Consider the following 25,942-nt stretch of genomic DNA (forward strand, 5'->3'; position numbering starts at 1 on the left):
CATTAGCGGCGCTTTGGCCAAAAATAAAAACCAAAGCGCGGGATAAAATAATTGTTCAGCGTCAAACTGCCGCGCGGATTTACGCTTGGACGAAATTTTGTTTCCGAAAGTTTTCGTGTCCATTTCGTTTTCTCATCCGCCTCGATGGTTTACGATTTCGAGTGTCCGATAATCATAAATTGATTACATTGGTAAACATCCCATAAATTCACCTATCACTCGTACTGCTCGTCTTGCTCTGGGTCAAATGGTGATCCTTGGATGGTCGTAGCGAGAGCGTTTTTGTGTCATTCGTTGGTCCTAGCAAATTGTGCTTTGTATCACTGTTTATCGTTATTATTTTCTCACAATGATCAAAATACTCCCGTTCGGAAACGCCTGTCCCCACCATAAACCGGAAACCGTTTAGCGAAATCGATGGGAATTGTGGCTGCTGTTTTCGGACGTACGGCGATGGTGTTCGGGGCTCGGGTGTGATAGCATTTCGATTTCTGCACCCGCCATGCTATCGAACCATGCACGCGAAAGCAAGCATATAATACATGATAAAATAAGACACCACCAAGGGGAACCCTGCCAAAGTAATGTTGCAGATTGGATTTTCCAGAGCGCAAACATGCACGGCTAGCTGTGTGCCCGATTCTCGGCCCCAAAGCTACCAGTTGCCTGCTACCGGAATGGGAATCTGGTTAAACGCTTTCATCCCCTACGGAAGACACACTGACAGGCAAAAACGCTATACCCGTCTCGTTTGGGGAATAATTTACGACTTCTTTGAAATGGTTCACACTATCCGTGTGTGTGGAGCTTTGCGATTCATGCGATTTAAATAGTTTAAATTTATGTCAATTTGAACTCGTTTTTCAGCCAAAAACTCCGTGCTACCTACCTCGCTCGCAGTAGGTTCCTTCGTATTCCACGTTGCGGCACTCACAGATCGGGCCCGAGTCAGTCGATATGCAGATGCCACCATGCTGGCAAGGATCGTGGCGCTCGCAGGCATCAGTAACGTTGGTTCGAAGTTGCTGTAAGAAAACATCAAATCGGAAGGAAAACAAACAGGCTTGTTAGTATGTTTTGCTATTGGATTTTGCTAGGCGGTTTAGTTTTTCTCTCTTTTTTATTCCTATTGCATTTGACACGACAACCGAAACGTATAATACATTCGCAGACCTCATTGCACAGGACGAACGAGAACATCTGCTGGGGAAGAGTATATTACGATCTGTGGCGATCTGAAACAAGCTAACGGTAACACACGGGAATGATGTATATGCACATTTACTACCAAGAAGGACAAACACAGTTGATGCAATTTGCTTGCGAAATTTTCAAAACACTTTCTTATTATACACATCTCTTACCAGGAACGTTCCACATGTAGGAATTGTCTTTGGAATGATAGAAAATGCAATGATTAATGGAAATAAATACATGAGTAAGGATAATGATGCTCAAATAATGTGTTGTGGATAAATCTTTGGGGAAGCCATTTTTATTACTTATTGTAATTAAATGAAATATACAACAAACCTGACTTAATTTTTTTAACTATGTAATTATAATAAAAATAGCATGTCTCATTTATAAACTTCATAAAAAGTCCATGTTTCAGTAAATTAAGTTATTCATTGGAAGAGAAAACTCACGAATCCGTTGTGGAAATGGAAGTCCTAATAAATACGACATAAATGTGTTATTTCCCCAACAATAAACTAATTCAATGTTTAGCAATAATGAAACTTAACCCGTATTGTACGAGCAAAATGTAGATGATACGATAATCCATTCCGGCTTTTATTACATTCTACCTTTTAACACTGTCTAAGGCATTCTACACCATCCAGTGGCATTTTAACCGTTCTAATTGGCCGCATGTAACTTGACATTGAAATTTCAATGATTATGTATTTTACATGAACAGATGAAATGTTGATCAATCTGATCATTTGATCGAATTCAATGTACATAATGAAACAATATATAATAATAATGCCAATATGTTTTTTTTTTTAAATTAGTTAAAAAAAAACAAACTACATGTTTGTTGTTCTATAAGTATACAGGAAGCTGATATGATGATAACTCTAATTTACGCCACGATTAAAAGATAAGTTTTTTTTGCTAGTTATACCAGTGAGAAGGGTTATACATTTAGTTGGTTATGACATGGAATTGCCTCGGCTATAGTTGTTACTTATTTAATTGAAATGAAGATTTCGCCCAAGACGTAATCACTCAATTACTCATAATGTTGAATTCAACGTATTGCATTTGATAGCATGTCTCGAAGCATGACTCCTTCAGCATGAATGAGTTAATTAGTAAGCTATCGTTAGGAAAACAAGGAATCACCCACTGCCTCACTACTGAGCCTTAATAGTTATTTTTTCAGTGTGAGACAACGTAATGACGACGCTTCTATAACGACCACTTGGCTCCCCAGACTCTCGTACATTAATAACACAAACTACTTTAGCCTCATTAAAAAGATGATTTCCAACACAACAAACCGCACACAAGGCATTAAAATTTAACCTTCGTCTCAAAATATCTCGTTTACATGTTACTATGTGTATGGTGCCCAGTGGTTGATGATACTGGCTCAACCAATCTGCAAAGAAGGTGAATCAAGGTGTGAAGGTTGAGTATGTTAAAGGCTACCCTTGAGCGTCATTTTTGTACGTCTCTGGAGTAATATATGTGTCAGTAACCCCGACCTTGTTAAAGTTGTGATCACGTCTATGAGCTTGAATTTCAGCGTTTTTATTGAATTCTGAAAATTCAAAAATAATTATGTGGTTAAATTATGCTGATGTTTTGTTGTACTTAGTGCATTATTGCCCACTCGTTAAATGTTAAAGTTCGAGAAAAATAAAATCAAAGTTGGTAGATTGTAGATTATAATCAAGATTTCAACATGAAAACATCGATCGAAACCATTTCTTTTGACCTTATTGCAATTAAATTACCTTAGGCATAGAAAATAAAACTTCTCAAACCGCTCACAATCCCAACTCCCCAGGGTATATTGATTTTACTTTTGTACGTTGCTGTTCATTCTAAATAGATGATGCCAAGAGTCACTCAGACAGGGTTGTTTTTATTGGAAAATAAACATTGCAATCGTTGGTCGACCATCGGGATAAGCGGCTTTTCGTCCTGTGTGAAAATATAGTCCCAGCTCCAGACACGAACAGAAACGATGACGAAGGGCTAAATAAATGGAAATATTGCACGTGTGTTTGTTGCGGTGAAACCCGGAGGCACACGTTAGGAATCGTAATTGAGATTTGATTTATGATGATGCGCTAAGTTGAAGGGCAGGCGCAGACACGGGACCGCAGCACAGAGTGGCACACAATACTAAACTCGCGTTCAGAAGAGAATCAGAGTTCAGAGAAGCCCGAATGTCACACCCGCTGCTTGTGGATCGCGCAGTTGTGCTGTTAGCTAGCAGGCTGTACGGCCGAAACAAAGGAACATAAATCGATTATGATTCTGGTGCTATCCGGTAGGATTTTTCGAGGCCACCCCAAACGCCACTTTTGGGACCCGCCGGGTGCTTGCTCGAAGCACTCGGAAGCGGCAGAAACGGTGGATCGTGTGCTGTAACTATGAGTTACACAAATGTGCGACAGGCAGCTGTTGTAGTCGAGCAGAGTAATAGTTATCACTTTAAACAACTTTAAAGGAAATGCAACGTGTGGATCAACTTTTAGAAACTAGAACTGCCGTAAATTCGGCCATACGCGACTCGAAATTAGGCTACAAAACTATGGGGAAAACTAGGGAAAAAGTCAATCCTCGGGAACAAAACTATCAAAGATGCATTCCAAAAGTTTCCGGCACCGCATTCGGTACTTAATACGTATCTATTGGGGACATATGCTGCGGATTAACTTTTTCTCATCATCCCTACCTTACGATGGTAGCAAAACGCGACACCATCAACCAAGTCGGAAGCCAAACGCTTCTGGAAATAAAACCATTTCTTATCCATAAAGTTTGGAATGGAAACAAAAAAAAAAACACACAACCACGACATCGCAAAAAGGCAGCTTTTTCATAATGGTGGCAAAGAAGATCAGGGTTACGAAAAGGAGCGGCATCTTGGTGCTTTTTTCACCCGTCTAAAGCTAGCCTGCAATCGAAACGACGGATGTGCGAAGCAAACTTTTTTAATCTGCTCTACCTTTGCCGACTGTCCGTTTAACGGGAGTCTGCATTTGCCATCTTGTTGGAGCATTTGTTGGAGCGGCGTGAAAAAGGATACTCATTGGGTTGAAATCAAAACCCACCAACAAAAAAAGAAGAAGAAACAGATTCGGCGATCCGTAGCTGTTAAGAGCAGACTTTATGAAGAAAGTTTTTTTTAACAACGAAGCAATGGAAACGCCTCAGTTCCTGGTACAGATCGAAAAGTGAACCATTTACAAGAACAATAATAATAACACAAAAAACGTACACAAAAGATCAACACGGGAAGGTGTTTAGGCTGTACTGAGAAAGTATAAATATAACGGTTCATCATCAAATCATCTAAACGATTATTTTCATTCATAACTTTCCATCTCCATTACTACTTCTAGTTACGGCAGGCGCTTATGTTTGCGGTGTGTTGTGTGTTGAGCGAAATCTTGAATAAATTACATTCTGTTATTACCTTATTTTATATGAAATAGAAAAATAAAACGTAGCATTCTGGAAGCCTTGTCCTGACACTTTCACTGCACTATCGATTGTCAGTTTCAATTCTGGTTTGTACTGCTTTACCGTTTGCTCCTATTAATCTGCAACTGAACTAGCGATTTTAATTGCTTCTTCCTGGCCGGTGGTAAAGTATTGATCAAGGCGCACACAGCTGCCCAAAGCGGAATACAGCAAACGTGTACCGGCTATGTGGTGCAGTTCAGGAGCGCGAGCAGCAAATAGCAGTTGTTAGAATGCACTAGTGTCGGTTGCAATCGGTCACCTCTAAATAGAGCAGATAGCCCTGCATATAAGCTCTATGCCAATCTTCTCTCTCTATCTTCCTCCTTCTCTCTCTCTCTCTCTCTCTCTCTCACACACACACACACACACACACACACAAATTATACTGTGCTAGGAGACAGTGCCGATAGCGAATCTATTATTAAACAAGAACTCTTCGGTTAGCCAGTAATGGGTCTTCCGGTCTTTGGCTAGCGAGACATTCAGAACAGTGCAGGATGCCTGGCCCTTGCAAGATGAATCCGACTTCCTGGAATACACTTCGCCAGACACCAACGGCACCCATCGCAGGTAGCTGCGTATTGTTTTTATTACTATTTTTCAACAAAAACTGCGCACTGAAGTGAAAGTAATTGAATTTTCAATTCAGTTTCGCTGTCCAAGACTTGCCTGTCACAAAGCTTGGCCTCTAGCTGGGGACCGTTCATTTCATCATAGGGCTGAATAAAAAAAACAGATGTGAAATATGCTCGCTTTGTTATAGACACTCGCGCTGGTTCCGCGTTTCTACGAAGGTGTTCTTTACCTGCGCTCATTGACTAACCAGAACGGCTGGAGCAGAAAGGCTTATGAAAGAAGAGAACCAAGATACTTCCGGCTGCTAGTGACAAAAAAGTGTCAAAGTGTATGGATGCTAGGGAACCGTGCTTTGTGCTGCACGGTTAGATTTTATGTGTTGCGGCTTCAAGTGCTTGGTAGTGCTTCCACCATGACCCTGCTGTGTTACCTTCTGCTTCTGATGAGCGCAGGAGCAATAACGCTTTGTTTTATTGTGGAGGTTTTTTTTGTCGTTTTGGTGCCCAGCATCAGCAACGCTTCACCAAGGGGGGGTATCTCTATGGTCACCGGTAGCCAGATGGCCACCATCAAACTGACCATGGTTGTCGGACATTTACCACTCATCTACTAACAAATAGTCCATTTACGGCGGGATTCTACTCCCTTTTCCAAGGCACTGTGTTTATGTTTGTGTATCCACATATGTAGTACACATCGTCGTCTATCGCTCGTGTGGGAGGAATAATTTTGGAATTGCAATTTCCCTAACAGCTTGTACTATTTTCATTCCGTCGCCTTTGGGTTATTTATAAATGTTCTAGTTTCGTTTTTTTCTCATCCATTTCCCTCCGTTTCGTACATTCTTCCCGCTTCGAACATTTTAATTACCCACGACACATCCATTCCATCCTGAACAAAACTCAAGCGCGCATTAGCTTAAACAACATCGAATGTAGCTGCTGAGCTTTCGGGGCTTCATGACGAGACAAAGCTGCCGGCAAACCCCAATTCTACTTGTCCAATAAGCCGCAACAATGGTCCGCTACGAAAGGAGAAACGGCAACATTTGTTTCGATAAAAGTCACCCACAGCCACACCGTTAGATTCGTGTGGAAGTCCGAGGAGACCGTTGTCCAGAGACAGCACGCATGTTGCGTTGAATCGATGTTTATCTTTTCGAGACCAACGTTTGGAGCACAACATCGTCATTAAACGGTAGGCAAATCCTTTACGGTGTCACTCATTGCTACTACTGTTGCTGCTGCCATGGTGGCGGATGATTTTGGTCCACAAAATCGTTAATGTGTAAACAATACACATCGTTCAGTGACTCCATGGCTCCAGGACCTGGTGCTCGATGTGGAAAAATGGAACATGCTGTACTCAGGTTGTGCTGCTTCAGTGCAAAAAAAATGTACCACCAACAAATGGCAACAACCGGTGCAGTGATGCGGTGGTGGGTCCTACTGTCGCCCGGATCGAAGCAATGCGTTCACATATGGGTCGTATGGGCGTTTGGAGCATGCTTCAAAATTTCAATTTCAACTGTGGTATTTTTACGACACTCTAGAGCAGTACCAAAGCGAACGAAAAATACCGCCGGGGACGACACAACATCTCAGCGGAACGGAGCTAAGCAGCTTGTATCGGTGGCAATGTGCGCTTGTGAAGCAAGTTTGTGAAGTTTCCCGACGGTTCGTTTGATAAAATCTGCTGACAGTTGAAGTTTTTCGATCCGAACTCTCCTGGGTCTTGGACGCGAGAGATTGGCTGTGGGAGTACCAAATAACGAGTACAACGATTCAGGCTGACAGTAAAGATACATGCGGTACAGGAAAACGGAAACGAACGCAAATTCAAGTTTTCACTGGCAATGTGCTGCGGATGCGATTTCAGTAATTTCCGTACAAATTGGATATTCGGCTGTATGAGACTCAGCGAAGCACTAAAGTGGTCTACTTGCATTAACAGGCTCTCGTTGCTATGTCATACGCCTGTTCGTATCACGCAATTGCAATGTGTATTCATTTCTTCTTGGTGGAGGAAGGAGGAAACCCCTAAATGATTTACCCTTCTACATTTCGTTGCCCTCTACATTTGAGCCGTCGTTTTTTTTTTTGACAACTCTTTCTCCTAGGTTTCAATCATCAACCTCATACCAATCAATGCACGACTGATTGCCCACTGCCAAATATTGTTATTTAATGTTCTGCCTCCGATCTAACCAGTGCCGAACTGAAGCGTTCCTAATGATGTTTGACGTTTTCAATTTTAGCCATCCGAATAAATTATTTTTACTTACTATGCACGTGCTGCACCGTATAGAACCCCGGTGCTTACCAATGTCAAATACCCCTCCGCTCAATCAGGTCGTGGCTTCGGTTCATCGGCATCCAGCCTCGGGATGGAAAAAGCTGGTATCTGGTGCGGTTTTCGATTTTCTACTGCTTTTTGCGGTTTGCGGTCGCTGCCTGTTCCACATGTCATGCTCTTTTGCAAAACGTGCACCCAAGCGCGCGTACGCTAAACTACAGCCACACGGTAGGAGCGAATGAAGCTCCATGCCGTGTCAATGGCGGCTAATGGGAGTCATTGGTGCAAGAACGGGAAAAGTGTAGTACTTGTAGTACAATTGATGACGGCAGATAATTGATTTTTGTAAAACAAAGTACACTTAATGGATCGTTGCAAGCGCCTGCATTTTGGCATTGGGCTGTAATTTGATCTAGCCGTGAAAGTAATCGCAGATAGTGCTGCAACATGACACAGCTTATGTTTTCTGTTTCGATAAATGGTTTTTTGCAGATAATGAGGAAACTCCATTTGCTACATCGATTATAGAGCTACAAATCAATAAATGATGTTGTATTTCCCACTAAATCCACCTTGGCAAAGGATTTCATTTGATTGTGTGATAGAAAAAGGCATTGCATTTAAGAAGTCGATGAACTCTTTTCCACAATGGGCAATACTATTTTAGCTTCAGATCATATCAGAAAAATCAGATGTGTGTTAGAACTAAGTTAAATTATTCGCTTCAATTATTTTGTGAACCACGTAAATTGTGACCTGTAGTTTATGCATACGTGTTTGCTCCATACTCGAAACAACACACCTCCTGCTAGCGATCCAAACATCACACACGATGTATTCATCCCTGATTCTGAAGTATTATTAGAACTGCATGAAAAGAAACGCAGTGTAAACACTTAAACCGCTTACAACACTCATTCGGTGCCGCACGTTTGCTTCCGGGCCTCGATGATTGGTAATGTTGCAAAATAAAAGTCTCGTGATACAGCCCGCCCGCAATTCCAGGCCTCGGGCGATTACGCTGGGAAGGGTTTGTTATTCTTGCCTGCTATATATTGCGCTGTACCATCTGCCGCAAAATTTTCTCGTTACACTCGCCAGGCTGACGGCCTAACAAGGCTAATCGTTTCGAGGACCTGGTGCTTTGGGACGGGGTTTGTTCTTGACCCTAACTAGCAAAATTCAACAGCGATGCTTGCAAGGATATCGTGGAAATGTTTTCGTTGCTGCAGTAGTCTTTAGGTTTCCTATGGCCCTTTTCTCACCGGTATGCTTGCTTTCTTTTCTTTTAGCTTCTTTTTTATATTCCGGCTGTACATTATTTCATTTATTCACCCAAGGTTACAACTGGATCGTCCGAAACGAGATACATTTAAGCAACTACAACTACCCATGACCCAGGGCTTTTTTGAAGGTTATCCTAAACAGTTTTCTAGACTGCATGAAAATTGCATACATTATTGAATTGGCATTTCAAATATCACTCTTTTTGATTTTTTTAGTAAAATAGCAAAAAAAAAATACTTTGTGTAGTTTGCAAGAACTATTTGACGCTTAGCGATTTCAAAAACGGTACATCTTCAAACTGGTATCAGTGGCTGATTACATACATTCCAGTTCTCTCAGCAGATTTATAAGAATAGAATATTTACATCATTTAGTAGCAAGTGTGCAGTTTTAAGATAAAACTGTCTTTGATGTGTTTACTTTTCAGAAACCTGCTAGCATAGTTGGGGTATAAAATGGTGAAATGAATCGTAGAACAACATACAAACTAACACCACGAAGAGCCAATAGATACAAATGGGATAGAAAAGGAAATTCCGAATGTGGTTGCGTTTATACGGATGAATTTCAGAGATCGACACAGAACTGTGCAAATCTTGCAACAAAGAAAATAGAAAGACGCAAAGATAAAGAAACGACCGAAATAACAAACAGAAAAGAACAAAACGTTAACACCTGGACAGAACAAGCGATAGAATAGATAGGCGTAAAGTTCAAGCATACAACAAAAAACGTTCTAGCGGGTGAGTCCTACTGCTTAGTCACCTTGTCGGACGGCAGTGATCGAAGACACTGATGTACGAGGTCGTAGTTGGGCGGATAGATGCCACCAAATTGTGCGTTCCGTTTCCACACCCGTGCCGTTGGCTGCGGACGGTGACGGATGGATTGTGCTAAGCCGATGGAATCGACCGTTGGCCACCACCGCGCCATGATGACGGTGCTAGTGGCTGGATTGCCGCTCCTAGCCAACGGTTCAGGTGGCCGTATGCGCGTGTGCCGGCATTGGTGCGTGGTAGCGGTGGTGGGTGTTGTGGTGGTGGTGGTGGTGAGGTGCAACTGCATGCATTTTGTGTAGTGCATAGTGCGTGATGGTTGCGGCACTCTCCCCCCGGGACCCACATAACCCGCGTGCGTTGGAAGTAGCGTGCGTAACCGTGCGTAAGAAAAGGCAATGGGGCGAACGAACGAAATCGAATGGAAATAAAAAGGGTGGAGAAATAAGGAAACGAGAACGAGAGAGAATTAAAAAGAGAGAAAAAATAGACAAAAGAAAAACAAAGTTAGTGTGGCATTGCAAATTACCATCCTGTGATGGATAGCTACCGATGAGTCTGCGAAAGAAACGGAATGGATCGTGATGAAGTATTTGTCGCTCCCACTACAAGATTTCTCACTTGCAGAGCCTGTACGTTTATCAAAAGAAAATTAATTTTGAATTTGTGCACTAAATGAAATCACCAGATCAGTTTACTGTCTAACATTATTCACATTTTTTTTATTTTAATTATCAAAAGCGCTTAAACTATGATGAATCTAGGGACCTAAATTGAAAACTATGTCATTAGATACTAAATGATGACTCTGTTACGTATCAATAGTTATCCTAATCATTACATCAAATACAGTTTTCTTGTATGTACTTAAAAAAGATAAACGGAAATAAAACGTGTTGTCATTATGGCTATTATTGCTACAAGTTAAAGAAAAATAAAACAAAGCAAGCCAAACATATCATCTATGCTCGGTATGATGGAACTCCTTCTTGGACTCGGTCTTTTTTCAAACGCTAGATCATCGTTTATGATTTTGGCACGCTCAAAAACACGGAACAGATCACACAAATCGTGTCAAATTGGTCTTCTCCGTGGTTGGAAATTAACTACGAACGGGAATGATGTATCGCTCTTTTGTTCACGCTACTTCCTTCTGGTGCCTGTAAACCGTAAAACGTAAAACGTCGCACAGAATTTTTCGCGAAGCAGAACGGGCGTAACAAAAAAAAACAACCACCAAAACACCATAAAGCCTATCACACGTTTGGTTTTCATCAGATCGACGATGTTTCACGCGAGTTTCTTCAAGCGGAAGAGCGGCAACGGAAGTTAGGGAAACTGCTGCTGCTACTGCTACCTCCGTCAAGTCGTTCCGTCATTTGCGTCGACGCGTTTATGACACCGCTGCACCGCAGGCTGAAGGCGCAACGGTATTGGGGAGCACCAGCGGCCGTGTCAGCACAACCAACACTTCACAATGCAACCATCACCGTGCCGGGCGTTATCTCCAAAGACCATTGTTATTCGCACCGAAGATGCAGGAACCGTAGAAAACGGAAGAACGGTTCAGACAGAGATAAGACGCTTGGACGGCGCGCACAACACGCCCGCGGTGCCGCACCGGTACATGCCAGCAATGGGAACGGGCATATAAAATCACATAATTTCATAATTTGCCACCAGTGTATGCCCTCTGGGACAATGGACTAGGGCCCGTCGGCCCAGGATTGGTCCGAAGATGGGGGGAGCACGATCATCAGCAGCAGCAGGAGTAGTAGTAGCAGCAGCAGCAACAGCTAGTACACCAGACCCGACCGGAAGTGACGAACAAATGAACGTTGGTGCGGACTGGCAAGAATCGCGGGGCAGCAACGGAAGTTGTGTCGCACCAAATGCGATACGGAAATGTGCGTTTCAACGACACTACCAATCGGAGGAGGCTTTAGTCGCGGTGGTCGGACAGTGAGTGGCCTCGGTGTGGCCTGGGTCGTTGTGGGAAGGGATGCCATAAAAAGCCACCAACACGGAAGCTCATTTTTATCGCTGCGAGTGATATATTCGCATCTTTTTTGGTGCCTTCTTCGCCATCGTATGCGGCTTGTTATCATTAGGTCCGTTTGTGACTTCTTGGAATACCGACACCCGACAAGCGTGCGTGTGCTCCGTTCGCCAGCAACTCAGTGCTGGCGTGTTGGTTTGGACGAAGGTGGGTGTTGTTGGTCCCGGTTGTGGTGGATTCTGGGCCCCGTTTCGCATGTGGCTTACCCACTGACTCACGCCACCGCTAAACCCTAAACGAAATGTGTGTATGTGTGTGTGTGTGTTTGGGTGCGCCCGACAGCAGATTGAGTTGTCGAAGTAGGGGGAGCGCACCCTGATGTCTTCATCATTGAAAAGGGCAGAACGCCACCGAACGCTGGTGGCAGTGGCGCCGGTCGCGATGAAACAGCGCAGCTTTTTGGCGAAAGTACATGAAATGAACTTTTAATGGAGTTTTGCTCCTATTTGAGCAGATGCGCGGATGCTGTGATGAGATTGCTAAAATTACCGACAAGCTCCGGAGAGATTTCCAGAAACGCATCATCACCTCATCATGGGTTGATAATTTAATGGTTTCAGTAGTGGCATTATGCGCTCCAAAGAGCAACGACGAGACACCGGGACGGGATGACACTGGAGAAGAAAGTGGGTGGCAAATGGGCTGGCTGGCTCGTAATGAGCCACACCACTACAGTTGGCCATGGAACGCGCGAAAATGATGAGGTATGCAAGTGGGCTTATTATTCTCGAATTAGAAAATTATCCTCCCTTCTATATCCGACGCATTAGGCCATATTTTTAATCGGGCGTTTCAGCTTCGATTCGCTCTTCACCGCGTACATAAGAAACGGCTTTCAGCTCAAATCAGCGAAAGGCTAACCAATCCGGAGGAGTTCTTTGCTAGTTGTATCGGTTTACTAACGAGATCATAATGTTCGATCTTTCGACATACGATACTTAGCAGAACGATGCTCATCGCACATGGGGTTAGGGCGAATCCTATTTTGCTAACTCCCCCACCATCAGCATCCAGAACGTAGACATGGAGCGGAAAGCGGGAACTGTCCTCCCTGCAGGGCAAACGAACCAAACCGATCGATAATTCTTGCAATGCTGACGAGGCGGGAAATGTTTTCGTGTCGCATTCTAGTACCGCAAAGCGCCTCGCAGAGGCACAAGCTAGCTGACATCGATACTCTTACCCAAGGATGGGTGTTTCACTTTAGGAAACGGAAAAGGGCTCGGAACATTGTAAGCCAGTTGGGTGTGTGTGTATGAGAGAGGAGTAGAGAGATAAAGAGAGAGAGAGAGAGAGAAAAGCGGGAAAAGCGTGGTTCCACGTTGGGGAGCAGTAATTTGATCCAATTTCTCGGTTTGCTTCCATTTCTCGAGAGCCATCGGAAGTGTTTGAGCCTGAGCTGGGTTACGCGTATAGTGCGGGGTAGTTCGGAGCGTGAGCGAGCGTGGCAGGGACGATCATGGAAAAGCATTGATGGGACCAAGAGGAGGAGGGGTAGGGTGGGAATGGTTTTGTGTACACACTCAGTTACTCCCGCAACGCAACTCTTCTTGCACAGTGGATACGAGTCGGTCGCTGTTTGTGGTAGCGCTTATGCCCGATATAATATGTTTTCTTTTCATCTTTCTCACCGAACGCGCTGCCGGTTGAAACGGGCCAAATGAATTACAGGCAGGGGAGAAATGGTAAATGTTGGCGATGCCCTAGGGCACTGTTCTTGATGCGTGCTTTATTATGCTTCTACGTTTCCAAAGCCTCACCATCGATTACGGAGGGATATAGATGGAGGGGGGTTTGTTGTTGGGAGGGTGGCGATGATGAACTGTACGAACCAGAGCTGGACTTCAAATACGCAATCAGCACGTTAATAGGAGTGTAAATTATCACCCACAAATGAGGATAGCTTACATTTTCCAGGGTTCATATAAGCTCAGATCATCAGTGGTGTCACTGGTTTAACTTTGCTTTATTTTAACTTTTTTTTATTAGTATTATTTTTGAAAAATAGTTTAACATCAATATACATACGAAAATGAATACAAAACGTGTAGTTTTGAAGATACCAATTAGGCACTAAATAAATAAATAAGACACTAACTACACTGCTGTCATTTTTATACAGACGCTCCCTGGCTTCCTGGAAACATAGAATGTACCTCATTGTGTAGATGTAGTTGTTTCTATACCATGACACAACCAGTCCAACAGGGAAACCTAACTTAGCAGATGAAAATATTTCCCAACAAACAACCAAAACAAAATCACATGAACCAGGATTTTTTCACACGCGGGTACTAAAATGCGGCAAACACAACCGAGTACAATCCGTGAAGGATTCCATCGAGACCGAGCGAGCGCTGCCGGGCTGAAGAGATGTGATAATTGATGGCTGCACCATAAATTAGTCGTGAGTTATTCATGAGTCCCTACGCCATGTGCTAGCACCGACACAAAACTAGCTGCGAATGGAAATTGACTTGTTCGTGTTTAAATGATGTCTGCCTCGGGTCTCGGTCCGATGTCCGGAGGGTGGGAACTGTATATTTCACAGTACAATTTCTATCTTGCGCCCCAGACTATCAGTCTGGTCGGATAGCATTGAACGAGCGCACACTCGTACATCCACCGGGGAGGAGGTTGGTAGAATGCAATCTTCTTCTTTATGGCAGTTGGTAACACCACACCATCCCCATTGAGCACATCGATTGGTTTGAAAAATATTCTCCACTCTCCCGAAACCGTTCAAGTGGAACATGCCAACAGCAGGTGCCTCCACAATGTCCATCTGCTTGAATGTCCAGTTCGATCACGTCAATTCTCGGACTGCTGCCCCTTCGGCGGGTCTGCAGGAAAATCTCAGAGTTTTGGTGCAGATGGTACCAGAAAGCGTCGTGTTTTGAAGATAACCCAAAAATTCAAACACTTTATTGAGCATTCTCTTACTATTCGGACATTTAGTTGTTCATTCAGGACACTCAGTTGCTTCTTGCCTCTCCACTTGGCAGAAACTCACATCAAACATCTAAACTTTATGGAGTGGTACGCAAACGGTATGCAAAGAAAGCGGAAATGCAGCGTGTATATTGGGACAGCGCATTGGACATTGGAATGCACTTTTTTGCCGTTGTGTGCGGTTGTATTTCCCACCCCTCTCTTTCTCTCTCTCTCACTCTTACTCTTTCTCTATCTCATTCTCTCGCTCTCTTTTAGCTTCCCTCTCACTCTATCTCACACAAGGGATGTGTTCAGAAGCGCAATCTCCAAAATCCGTACGGTCGAATACGGGAATGGCGATGCACGCTCTTCCCGAATGACGTGCAAAACCGCATAAAACTTTGGAAAAACTTGCATACGTGCCGCTGTCAGGATGTGAATTGTGTACTACGATGTTGGTGCTCGTTGCCAAATGCAGTGTTTGTGAGGTCTATTTTTTTAATTTTATTTTTGCTAGTTTACATTCAGTTTCACCTGTGGGAACAAAATATTCAGATCTACATTTATCTGGTCGGAAAGTAGTGTAAAGCCTTTTCCAAGAGCAGCAATTTGGTGCAATCCGAAACTGAACTTGATTCTAGGTTTCCGGGGTTTTCCCAAAAATGCATACTTCATACTTTGAATATGAATTCAGAGCAGCTCGAAAATGTTATTTCCGAATGCGAAAAAATGGTTAAACTATTTCTATTTAATTTTAGTTTTCCCTGTCTAAACACATTCACCACAAAGGATTTCGATTTCATTCAATGGAAATGTGTGTGATGCACTAAAAGTGTACAATTGGTTAGATCATTCATCAGTTTTATGAAGTGATTAAAGTTTTCAATTTAAAGTTTACGATGTATACGAGCGAACTAGTGCAAACTTTTTGTTGTGCAAATAAGAACGGAACTTTTGCAACCATGTGTGGTTACTATGCGTGGTTTAAATTATATTATGAAGAGAATTGCATTGCTTTCATATTTGATACGTTCTAATCTGGTCACGGATGACCTTCATAGCCTCCAAAGTAGCTAAAAACAATGCATTACCTCCAAGTCAAACAGTTTTTACTGGATGTGAAATGTGTTATAAGGTACTATAATAGAAATTCTCGCTTCATTTATCTAACAAACATTTCATAAAATCGATGTCAAGTCATATTTAGAGAAAATAACCAACCTACTAACGGACCGTATACAGTCCACAATAATGGCAGGAATATTTTGAGAAAGAATAAAAAAAACATTTCCATGTGTTACAAAGCTAGTAGTTATACAACGAAGTCAGTGCTGGTGCTATGATCGAATACAAAAGGCCCAAAATTTCTCTGATGGATCTAATATTGTTCCCTCAACCCGCTATCCATGGACTATCTCGAGTTTCCCTTCCTCCAGGGCTTTTTCCTGTCATATCGACATGACGGAAAGGTAACGACGGTATATAAAAGCTGGTTATGTCATAAGCTAGCACAACCATGCTGAAAAGTGTAGAAAGACGAGAAGCACCTATTGAAGCGCACGAGCGCCGTTTTCAGTACACGAGCCTCTAGAAAAAGGTAAGGCTGTTCATGCGATAAGAAGATCACCGAGTTTTGGGAAATGGCGGAGTGGCTGATATACAGCATTTAAAGTGCGATAGTTCCGTACGCAAGTAAGGATTGTTTGAAGACGGATAGTTGGATATTTTTACTATAGGGTTATATTAATACTCAACCGAAAATGTAGAAAAAAGCGAACTGAAATGTAACAATGAAACAAAACACTATATAATCACTGATATTATGATCCTTTTTCTGAGGATGATGACTTTGACAGGTAGGTTCCGTTTCGATTGCGATCCATTTCGTGCCTTTCAAAACAGAGAAAATTCTTTTAAACGAAAAGAAGCGATTTTACTTTTGCGCACCGGTTCATCGACTACGAACCGTACCACCGATCGGCTGCAAAAGCTACAAAAACCTTCACTGTGGATGGGAAGGGAAAGATAACTCGCTTCACCTTACCATATGCAACCCTTGCAGTAAGACCGCCATAACCTTGCACACACCCGAACCCCACCTACTGCGCACCTTTTTCGTTCGCAAAGTGTGGAGATAGTATGCTGATGAATGAAGGCTTTATTTGCTCCGTGATGCCCCAGGCAAGGTGAAATCATTCTGGTCACTACCTCGCACCCAAACTCGGCAAGATGGTAAGACGATGACTATGACCACGGCAACCGCGGCATGCTGGTGGGCAACGAGGGCAAGATTTATTGGTTATCGATTTTCTCTGCCGCTTTTTCCCTGCTTACAGACCGTGAAATCTCTTACCATTTTTTTCTCAGAATGGTTTTACTTACTCGTTTTGGGAAATAGGAAAAAATCGCACAGACGTTTCGAGACGAACAATGTTTTGAAACGAGGGCAACGGCACGAAAACAACAGAAACAATAGCCCATATCCGTAAGCGAACACGCAACAACGGGAGACGAAATATAAGTATATGTACAATACACAACTTAAACTTCTAATGCAGTGGACTGAAACTCATGCTAGATGAGGAGCGAAAACAAAGGGAAACATCTTTTCAGAGCAAAACTGGTACAACTCGATTGCCAGCAAGTGGTATCAAAGGTACGGCAGAGCATCATGGGAAAAAGCGTACAAAAAATCCACTGATGCATACTCACATTCACCAACACACACAAACAAAATGCCGCATGAGAAATGGGACTTCATCAGTGGCAGTTTTCGGCTTTCCTATCCCGGTTGGACGGCCCGGTTCGACTTTTCCCCCGTTCGGTTCGACAGTTCGATCGAAAGGTAAAGCTCTTTCTAGCCTAGCTTGAGCCCTCTGGTTAAGCTGTGTTGCTCCGTTCGAAGGGAACGTTCGTTGATTTGGATACTGATGATGTAAGATCGATAGCCGTGTAACACCAGCAGAAAGGGAGAAAAATTGATTGCAGATATTATCAGGTGTTTGAGATGTGATGAAAGAAATCCACTTCAATGGAACCGTTTCGCATGCTGGAGGATTTATTGGGCATCGTTTGGGTGATGATTTGCTCTACGGTGGCATGCTTCTTGTGATGTCGTTTTTTTTTGTTCTATGAAAGAAAAAGGTTACACCCTTTTCGGTTTTAAATGCCTTCCTCCTTATAATAGCAAATGATAGTCTGGTGAAAAAATGCAGTACATCTTGGGAATGTGTGAAGCAATATCTCACAAAATCGAGGTTATATTTAAGAGCATTCCGATTCGGGGAACTTGTTTGCGATTGAGATGCGCTTGTAGCTAACTTTTTCTCAGAATAAAAATAATAAAATCAACAACAATAAAGCAAACAGCGAACGATGGCTGCTAGAATCAATGCTGCTGATTAGCATACAGTGGAAACAGCGTCTAATTGAATTCCATTAACTTTGTTTTCATTTCTGAGTGAGAATAATGATGCGACCTACAGCTGTGTCGGCACGTGCCCAGCGAGAATGTTATGTTAGCAAACGGTGGATGCGTTTGCGGCATAATGCAAAAATGCGTCTATAATGCTATGAGTATAGCACGAAATAAGTGATTTCCGTTTATTCGGCACTTGTTGCGATGCTTTTAAATGTTTTTGTAGCTGTTTAAAGTTGAAATAAGAATCCAGCAATATCTGTTGCGCAACATGATAAATACAAAACTACACTTACCCGTGTGACTTTTTCTCGAGGCATTGCTGTCAAATCGCAGGGTGAATCTCCGCACTGGAAAGAAATCAATGACAGTAAGAAAAAAATAGAGACACAGTGAATGAGGTGAATCGTTGAAATAAAGAATGACTCCAATTGCTTCCCATTCGGTAAAGTGTAGAGCCTGTTTCGGAATCAGAAATATAAGGGGAAGCGCTTCTCGTGAACAGTTATTTTACATGGGTTGAATTCCATGCGCACTCCTATCATAAAATTCGCGGGCTACGAAAGTGGTCACAAAAAGAGGAGGCAAAAACCAAATAAAAAGAAAGATTGAATCAAAAGACAAACATCAAACATACACATTCACACATCGGAGATAAAGGCAAATTGCAACGAAAAAAACCATTGTTCCATCGCTAGCTTTTAGGCACAATTTATGCGTTGTGGAGAAAAAACTGTTCACCATAAAGAGAAATTTTATTCGTCGAACCTCAGCCCACACTACCGTATCCAAGTCGTAGTCGCTTAGTCAGAGATTTTCCGATTTGGCTAACCCTTATTGGTGACTCTTCTCCTCTCTCTGATCAACCAGCAAAGGATGGAAACGAAAAGCTCCAAATATCATCATGAAGCAAAAAATAAAATAAAGTAAAATCATCTCGACCCACGCATCTAGGCGGAAAGATTGCAGTGAAAGGGTAAATTATAAAAATTCTCCCGGCAAACTGGCAACGAATACCAATAGCAAAAGGATTCACTCGTAGGTACCGAGGTTTCATTTCGAATGGGTGATAAATTTAGATCTTTTTACCATTCTCGACAAAGCTGCATCGAATGTTTCTTTTTCCGAAAAGATAGGCCAACCGGATCAATCCAGCAGCTTGAAGCTTTACATTTTCAGCCTACTTAAAAAGCTATCCGATTGTAAGTCAAAAGCAATTGATTCGCTACATTTTAACATTTCCGCCGCAAAAATGTTTTATAAACTATTGACAATAAATTTGATTTTGTGTTTCCAATATAAATTTTAATCACAATAGATGAATGTACAAATTGACATTTTTATAAATTGTTTTGATTTTATAAGATATTTAATATAACATAGGTGTTGTAGAGTAGAGAGTAGATTAAATATTTTGGATAAAGTATGGTTGTTTAGAATTTTATTTCCCTTAAATCCTTAGTCATGTGTTCTATACTACCGAATACAACATCAATATTTGGTACAATATTTGATTTGGTGAATGTTGTGCTAATGGAAAATTTGGCTCCTATTGAAAGGTTATCAATGTGACAAACCACCCACGCCAAACGCTCAAGGACAGCGGAGTGTCAACTGAAGTTAAATAATTCCCTCTACCCACAATCTTTTGAGATTCGTTTTATCTACCCCATCTTCGTCAAACACGAGCACCATGCGTGGGTGTGCTCTAGCGTGGTAGTGTACTGGAAAACATTTGTTTCAAACATGATGGAACAATACATCTACCAGCAATGAAGAGGCAACGTTGAATATGTGCTACGCATTTTCTGTTTCGTTCTATGCCTCCGTAGGCCATGTCAGTCATTCTATTTGGTTGCTTTTGACATGTTTGTATCTCAATGATTTTCCAATCAGATCAAAAGTTTGAAATGTACGAAAGGTATAACAATTGAACTGAAATGTGTGGGTTTCAGTTGTGCACCGTTGTGGAATTGAAGAAATGCAAAAGAAAAAGAGCCACCACACCATGTTTCAATCATTTAAAACACATTACTAAAATTTTCTCAAAAGCTCGGAAATGTTTCGTTTCTTGCCTATTGAAAGCACATTTGTCTTTTCTTTTTCTTTTTTGAGTATCATAGTGTGTGACCAACCAAGTAATGTAACCAAGAGTTTCGACGAATGCTTGCCTGAGCAACCAACCAACGATTATTGAGCGATTAGCGTCCTTGCCTGCTGCCATCGACCTGGCAACTGACCACCTAAAAGTAAAACAATCGCATGTCAGCCATCGAGAAAGTTGTCCCGGTTTAATCGTACCGTGGCTCAGGCGCTTGTGAAAAGTCCACCATTTACAGTAAAACTAGCTCGAAAACTCGCCAATGTGCGACATCCGTTGATTTATCGCTGGTAAATAGTCCAACCGAAACTGAAACAACCGTTGAATGTTATCTTCGTTATTCTTGCCGTCCGTCAAACGACCTTGGCCCGGGAGGGTAACCACTTGAAAAGCGCATCGAGCTCATATTAAATCAAAACCGAATGGGAATGACATAACCTCTGCCAGTTGTGAGAGAGAGACTTCAATACGGCTTAATGGCGATGGTGGAACGTAATGCTTACCTTGATATCCCGCGGTTGTCGCATCTCTTGTCGCCTGGGTGATACGCCCGGCTGGTCCGAGTAGACCAGATTCCTTACCGATCCTCTGAACCTTGGCTCGAAGATGACGCTGGGCAGTGCCAACAGGGCAAGCTTGGTGTTGTACCTGTAGCGACATACGAGAAAGAAAGAAAGAGAGGGATGGTGAAAAAGGAAGCAGATGTCAGGATTAGAAATAATTTCGTAATTATCCAGGGATTAATCACACCGCCGCACTTTGCAATGATGGAAAGCGAGAGAAATGAAAAGTGATAAAACTGAAGAAGCAGCATACTCCACTTTTACGATCCGCGCTTGCCTCCAACCCCAGAGACAAGGTGTTTTGTGGATGTGCTACAAAATGTACAAGAGATATGATGCGAAACGCGCACCCGGTTGTAACGCGGCGGCAGAAAGTTGCATATTCTTGCTCCACACAATGTCCGTGGTTCGATTCTCACTGTACGCGTCCGTAAGCTCGGGTAAGCTCTTTCTAGCCTTAGTTTATAATTTATTTTGCCTTGTCGCTTGGGCGATTCCTCTTAGACACTACTGGCCTGCCACGGCCACACACACACACTTCAGTAAGCGGGTTGTTTTTCATCGTTCCCAGGTGACCAATCTTTTGAGATTCGTTTTTCCTCTTTCGAGATGTTTCCCCGAACCATCGGTACCGAGCAGCAACTTAGTGATGGTTTTATACTTGTACAGCATTTCCTTTACTTTATATTTTCGATTTACGTGACAAGTTTGTCTCGAAAAAGAAAGTATTTGCAATTGAAAAGAAAGAAGATGGCAACTGCACCAAAGTTAACTCGCTACTGTCCCTTGGCTGTGCAAGATTGTGTCACCAGTGGAGAAGATTGGAAACACTTTTACGGACACTTTTATCGCTATTGCGATGATGAGACGGTGGGACAAAGTTCTGTTGGATTAACAATTCTAAAAACGCTCCCACTACGCAGCCTTCTTTCCCCTTTTTCGAAGTAAGAGCGGCAAGTGTGTCTGCGATAGTCTCTCGTCGCTTGTATTTCGGTGCGGACTAATACAGTGTAAGCTCATTTATTCAACCAAAATGAAAAATAACAAACACTACACAAACGCATGTGTCGCGAACGGTTTATTCTAGCGGTGAGATACGGCCACTTGTCACCCACTTGAGATATAAAGTTGGGGGCAGTTTTACGATCCTAACTACTGATACTGTCCCTTTTTCCGGACATTAACGAAAGAACAAAAGCTTACACGACTGTACTGAGGCTTATGTTGAGCCTTCATGTTTGTTAAGACTCCTTTTCGTTGCATAAGCTTTTACAAACATACAAACAAACACACACACTTACATACAGCACCGCTGAAGACGGTTCAAGTTCAGACCGGTCGATTAGTAGGTTCTGTTTCGTTCACGACCGACCGGATCAAGCCCAAGCTGACTCAACGAGCTTCCATGAATTACCAACGTCGGCGTTGTCTTGTACAGAAGATGAGGTTGGCCGTGGAGTATTGCGGGTGTCAGCAATGTACCATCACGATTCGAGATATGTAAAGTATTTGCACAAAAGTGGTTACATCCTTTGGAGAAGCCCGGCCCATCTTCTCGTTATAAAACACTCAGTGCGTTGAAACCGACTACCACCGCCAGCCCAGAGTAACATGCGAAGCTGAATCTTTATTGTGCCATGAATAATTTACATAAACTTCCCTTTTTTTCTTTCCCTCAGCTTTCCTTTCTCCTTCGCACACACGCGCTACATCGACGTGACATAACCGTCCTGTGCGCTTCCTTCAGCTGCCCACCCAATCGGAAACAATCGGATGTTCTATGGAAGTAAAGATTTTTACCTCGTCCCTGGACATTTGCAACGAACGTATCGGAGACCGCGGGGGGCGTGCAGAGGTGCCTACATGACTGTAATCTTCCGGCCCGTTCGGAATGCTTGCCCGGAAAGTTCGTTTGCCCGGAATCCATGGTTGACAGTGCAAAACCGAATTTTGAATTACAGTTAAACCTGACGGTTGCTCGATCTTTCGCCACGAACGCCTAGAGTCTGCAAGTGTGCGCCGTGAATCGAAAATAATTCGAATTCCTTGTACTCGAGTGCTGGCGAGCGCTAACCTTTACAGACACCGCACCTTCAGCCCACTAACCCCGGTCTCACCCCACCCTCAGCAAGGTCACGTCAGGTTGTGTAAAGTTCGATTCAGCAAAAATGTCTTCGGTGTGCTTGTGGTCGGTTTGCACGCGTCCTCTTTGGGCAGTCTGCCAGTGGTTGCTGTCGGCTTTCTATTCTCGCTCGAATGCTGTCAGATATTGTTTTATTGGAATTCCTACACGTTCCTCAGTCACAGATGTCGCACACACGCTGTCCACTGGGCCAAATGAATATTTCTGTGAACATTTCCAGTTCTCTTGCCGACCAGCTTCCAGTGGGCTGTTCGTGGATTTACTTTTTGCATTTACAGTTAAAAAAAGCGTCCGCTAAAACGTCGTCTTAGATGCTGCGATCGTTCAAGTCATGTATGCTTGACAAGTGTATGATGTTCACCGACCAACCAGCAGTGGGTAGGAAGGAATTTCAATTATCACAGAAATGGGACGCGTCCGAACGCATCGAACGGCATGAAACGCTTCAGTCATCGCACGTAGTACTGCTTATTTTTTATCACGGACATTTGATTCCTTACAAAGTGCGCCATCTTATAATTATGGTGTGTTGCATAAGACAAGGGTATGTCCATTATTGCACAAGTATAACTTTGCCCGTTTTGCATTTGCTGTAGATTACCTCACGATGATTTCCAGAAATGTGTTATTGATTAGCTTTTTTCCATAATTTTATTATTATCGTTTACCGGTTAGTACCGATTGAAGGCAACCCTTTTGAGCCACGCTTGCGCAAAAGCTGTATAAAACGCTTTGTCGTCGTCGCCAGAAGCTCAATTGTCGTGAAGGTATAATTATCGATTGCAATATCAAGGATATCATTTTTCAACGCCGTGCGGATCGTAATTTTTGGCTATCTCACGTTTTGGTTTGGAAAAGTTTTATGCAATTTCATATCGGCGGGCGTAAGCTTATCGATACGCCATCTTTCCACAGCAAATACAAGCTTGCACTCCATGCAAAACAATTGTGCCTGCAACTCACTATATCATGTTTGATAAAAGCTAATTTTGCTTTCTTTGCCATTTTACATTTATATTTTAACTTATCAATGAATATCAGATATTTGATAAATGTATAAAGATATTTGATAATAAATGTAAAAAACATTGTGAAGTGTTTTCAAAAGGGTTGAAAAAGGCGTGATTTTATGGTGCAAGAGTGCCACCCGTATGGGCCAAGACGTGCACCTAAATAAAATAAAAGAATTTCTTGGATAATTGGAGTTTTCGAAATGTGCTCCGCTCGTATGAAATATAGTGCCTCACTTGCAGCCTCCTAACAGAGGTTACTCTTTTGAGCAAGTTTTTTTATGTTTTTATTTTTTTGTCACTAACTTAATTCTATTGAAATTCGGTGCAGCACAGTATATATAGTCATTGAAACAAAACCTATACAGATGCTTGGCCAGTTGGTCATTTAACACTTTAAGCGCTGCGTCATATTGATCCGTTTGGCGACTTTTGCTCACAGCTCAGCTTTGCATCTGACGAATCTCTGTAGAACGAATGGGGGAGGAAAGAAGAAACAAGACCGACACGTGCTAGGCCGGTTAGGGCAATGGAACAAAAGAGTGATAAAAGTCACAAGACAAAGTGTCGCTCTCATCGCTCTCTTGCCATGCGCTACGCAATGTCAGGCTCACTTGATGTCAGGTCAGCGGTCTAAGATTTAACTAAAGTTTTACTGTAAAAATGCTTAGTGGCACAGTTGCCCCAAATTTCGCTACATTTGTTTGTCTTCTGATTGTCTGATCGAACTTTTCTGAAACAGTTTGCTCATAAAGAGGCAATTATTTGGAAAAGAAATCGTCACAAATTCACTCATTTCGACCTTCTACTTTTTAAATCATTTTATTAAATTATCTCTACATGATGATGCGAAGGTTTTATCAAAAACAAAATAATTGAGGAAGAGTTCTAATTGCCTTCATTGATCGAATTATCATCGCGAAAACGTCTTGAATGAATCATGAAAAGTGGGGATTTTATGTGATAGCAAAATTGTGTAAAAATGAAACCTTTAAACTCTTAATCGTGCTGTGGACGCTTCCGCGTAAACTCCATTTTCCCCTCTAGTTCGGAGAAATCAGTTAGGAAAACCGATAAAGTGCCTGCCCGCGGGAGTTTTCTAGGCATTAGCAGCTGCGGCTCAGCTTGAAATAGCCCACTAAGTACCTAGCGGGAGGTAGCAATGGTTACATCTTTCATCAGTTCCCCGTACTGTACGCCCAAACGCAGAAAGTCAACCTCGTGGCAACTTTCTCTCCCTTCCCACACACACACACTCACACACACACACACTCAATCCCTCTCCACTGAGTGGGTGTACAGGTAAGCGAAGGTTCGTTATCCTAGCCAACGGGGACAGTGTTACATCACACACTTGAAAGGGCAAAGGCACACTCAGGACAACGCGGCTCCGCACAAGTACGTAACTCACCACACGACCTGAAACGACGTTCCGCTTCATTCATCGGTCGCACGAAACAAAAGCAACACTGGGCGAATTATTCTGCACGTGTGAAAATTATGGGTGCTGTTACACCATCCGTCTCGCGGCAAGCGGTAACAGTTCGCTCGCACAAAAGTATCGCGAGAGAGGGAAAGTAAAATGGGACAAAAATAAAACAGTGCCCCTTTTTTACTCCATCACTCCATCCGCGCGAGTCGAACCACGATTGTGGAGTACTTCACCGAACAGATCCTTAAAGGTAGGTCACGGCAAGTGTCCGTGGTGATGAGACGAATTGAGCGAAAACCTTCACTGGAAGACTCGATGCAGGGTGGACTTTTGGCAGTGGGAAATTATCTTCTCCTACGACGATTTTCGGATGCCTCACAGTTGAGAAAATCAAACCAAAGGACGGTAGGGTTGTGGTTTGTAGCATAAATCTCTTCTTTGGAAATCAATTTTTCATCGTTCACAGTGGCTTGACGCGAATGATGCGCTGTTTGTTATATTTTCTCCCTTTTTATGTTTCCTTGCTTTGCATGCGTTTCACTACACGAACTCGGTGAACCAGTACGCAACTTGGGCGCCGAATGGATTGGTTTGCTCTGTTTTCCGCTTCGCCGTCATGCTCAGGGCAACAT

At 42.7% G+C, this 25,942-nt stretch overlaps 1 protein-coding gene across 9 annotated transcripts in view; it reads right to left on the reverse strand.

The window, feature by feature from the left end:
* LOC1270866 (neurexin 1) overlaps positions 1–25,942 on the reverse strand; it is an 82,743-nt gene that overhangs the window by 41,512 nt on the left and 15,289 nt on the right. For 8 of the 9 annotated variants that reach the window (XM_061642599.1, XM_061642603.1, XM_061642601.1 and 5 more), the window contains exons 4-6: positions 20,666–20,810; positions 18,358–18,411; positions 890–1,025 (exon numbers count right to left, since the gene is read on the reverse strand). In XM_061642599.1, the coding sequence (XP_061498583.1) occupies positions 890–1,025; positions 18,358–18,411; positions 20,666–20,810 (335 nt within the window). Of the gene's footprint in view, positions 1–889; positions 1,026–9,639; positions 10,626–18,357; positions 18,412–20,665; positions 20,811–25,942 lie in introns of those variants that run through there. The other variant, XM_061642605.1, reaches the window with a different exon arrangement.

The sequence above is a fragment of the Anopheles gambiae genome, chromosome 2 (assembly GCF_943734735.2).
Source record: "Anopheles gambiae chromosome 2, idAnoGambNW_F1_1, whole genome shotgun sequence".
Lineage (NCBI taxonomy): Eukaryota > Metazoa > Arthropoda > Insecta > Diptera > Culicidae > Anopheles > Anopheles gambiae.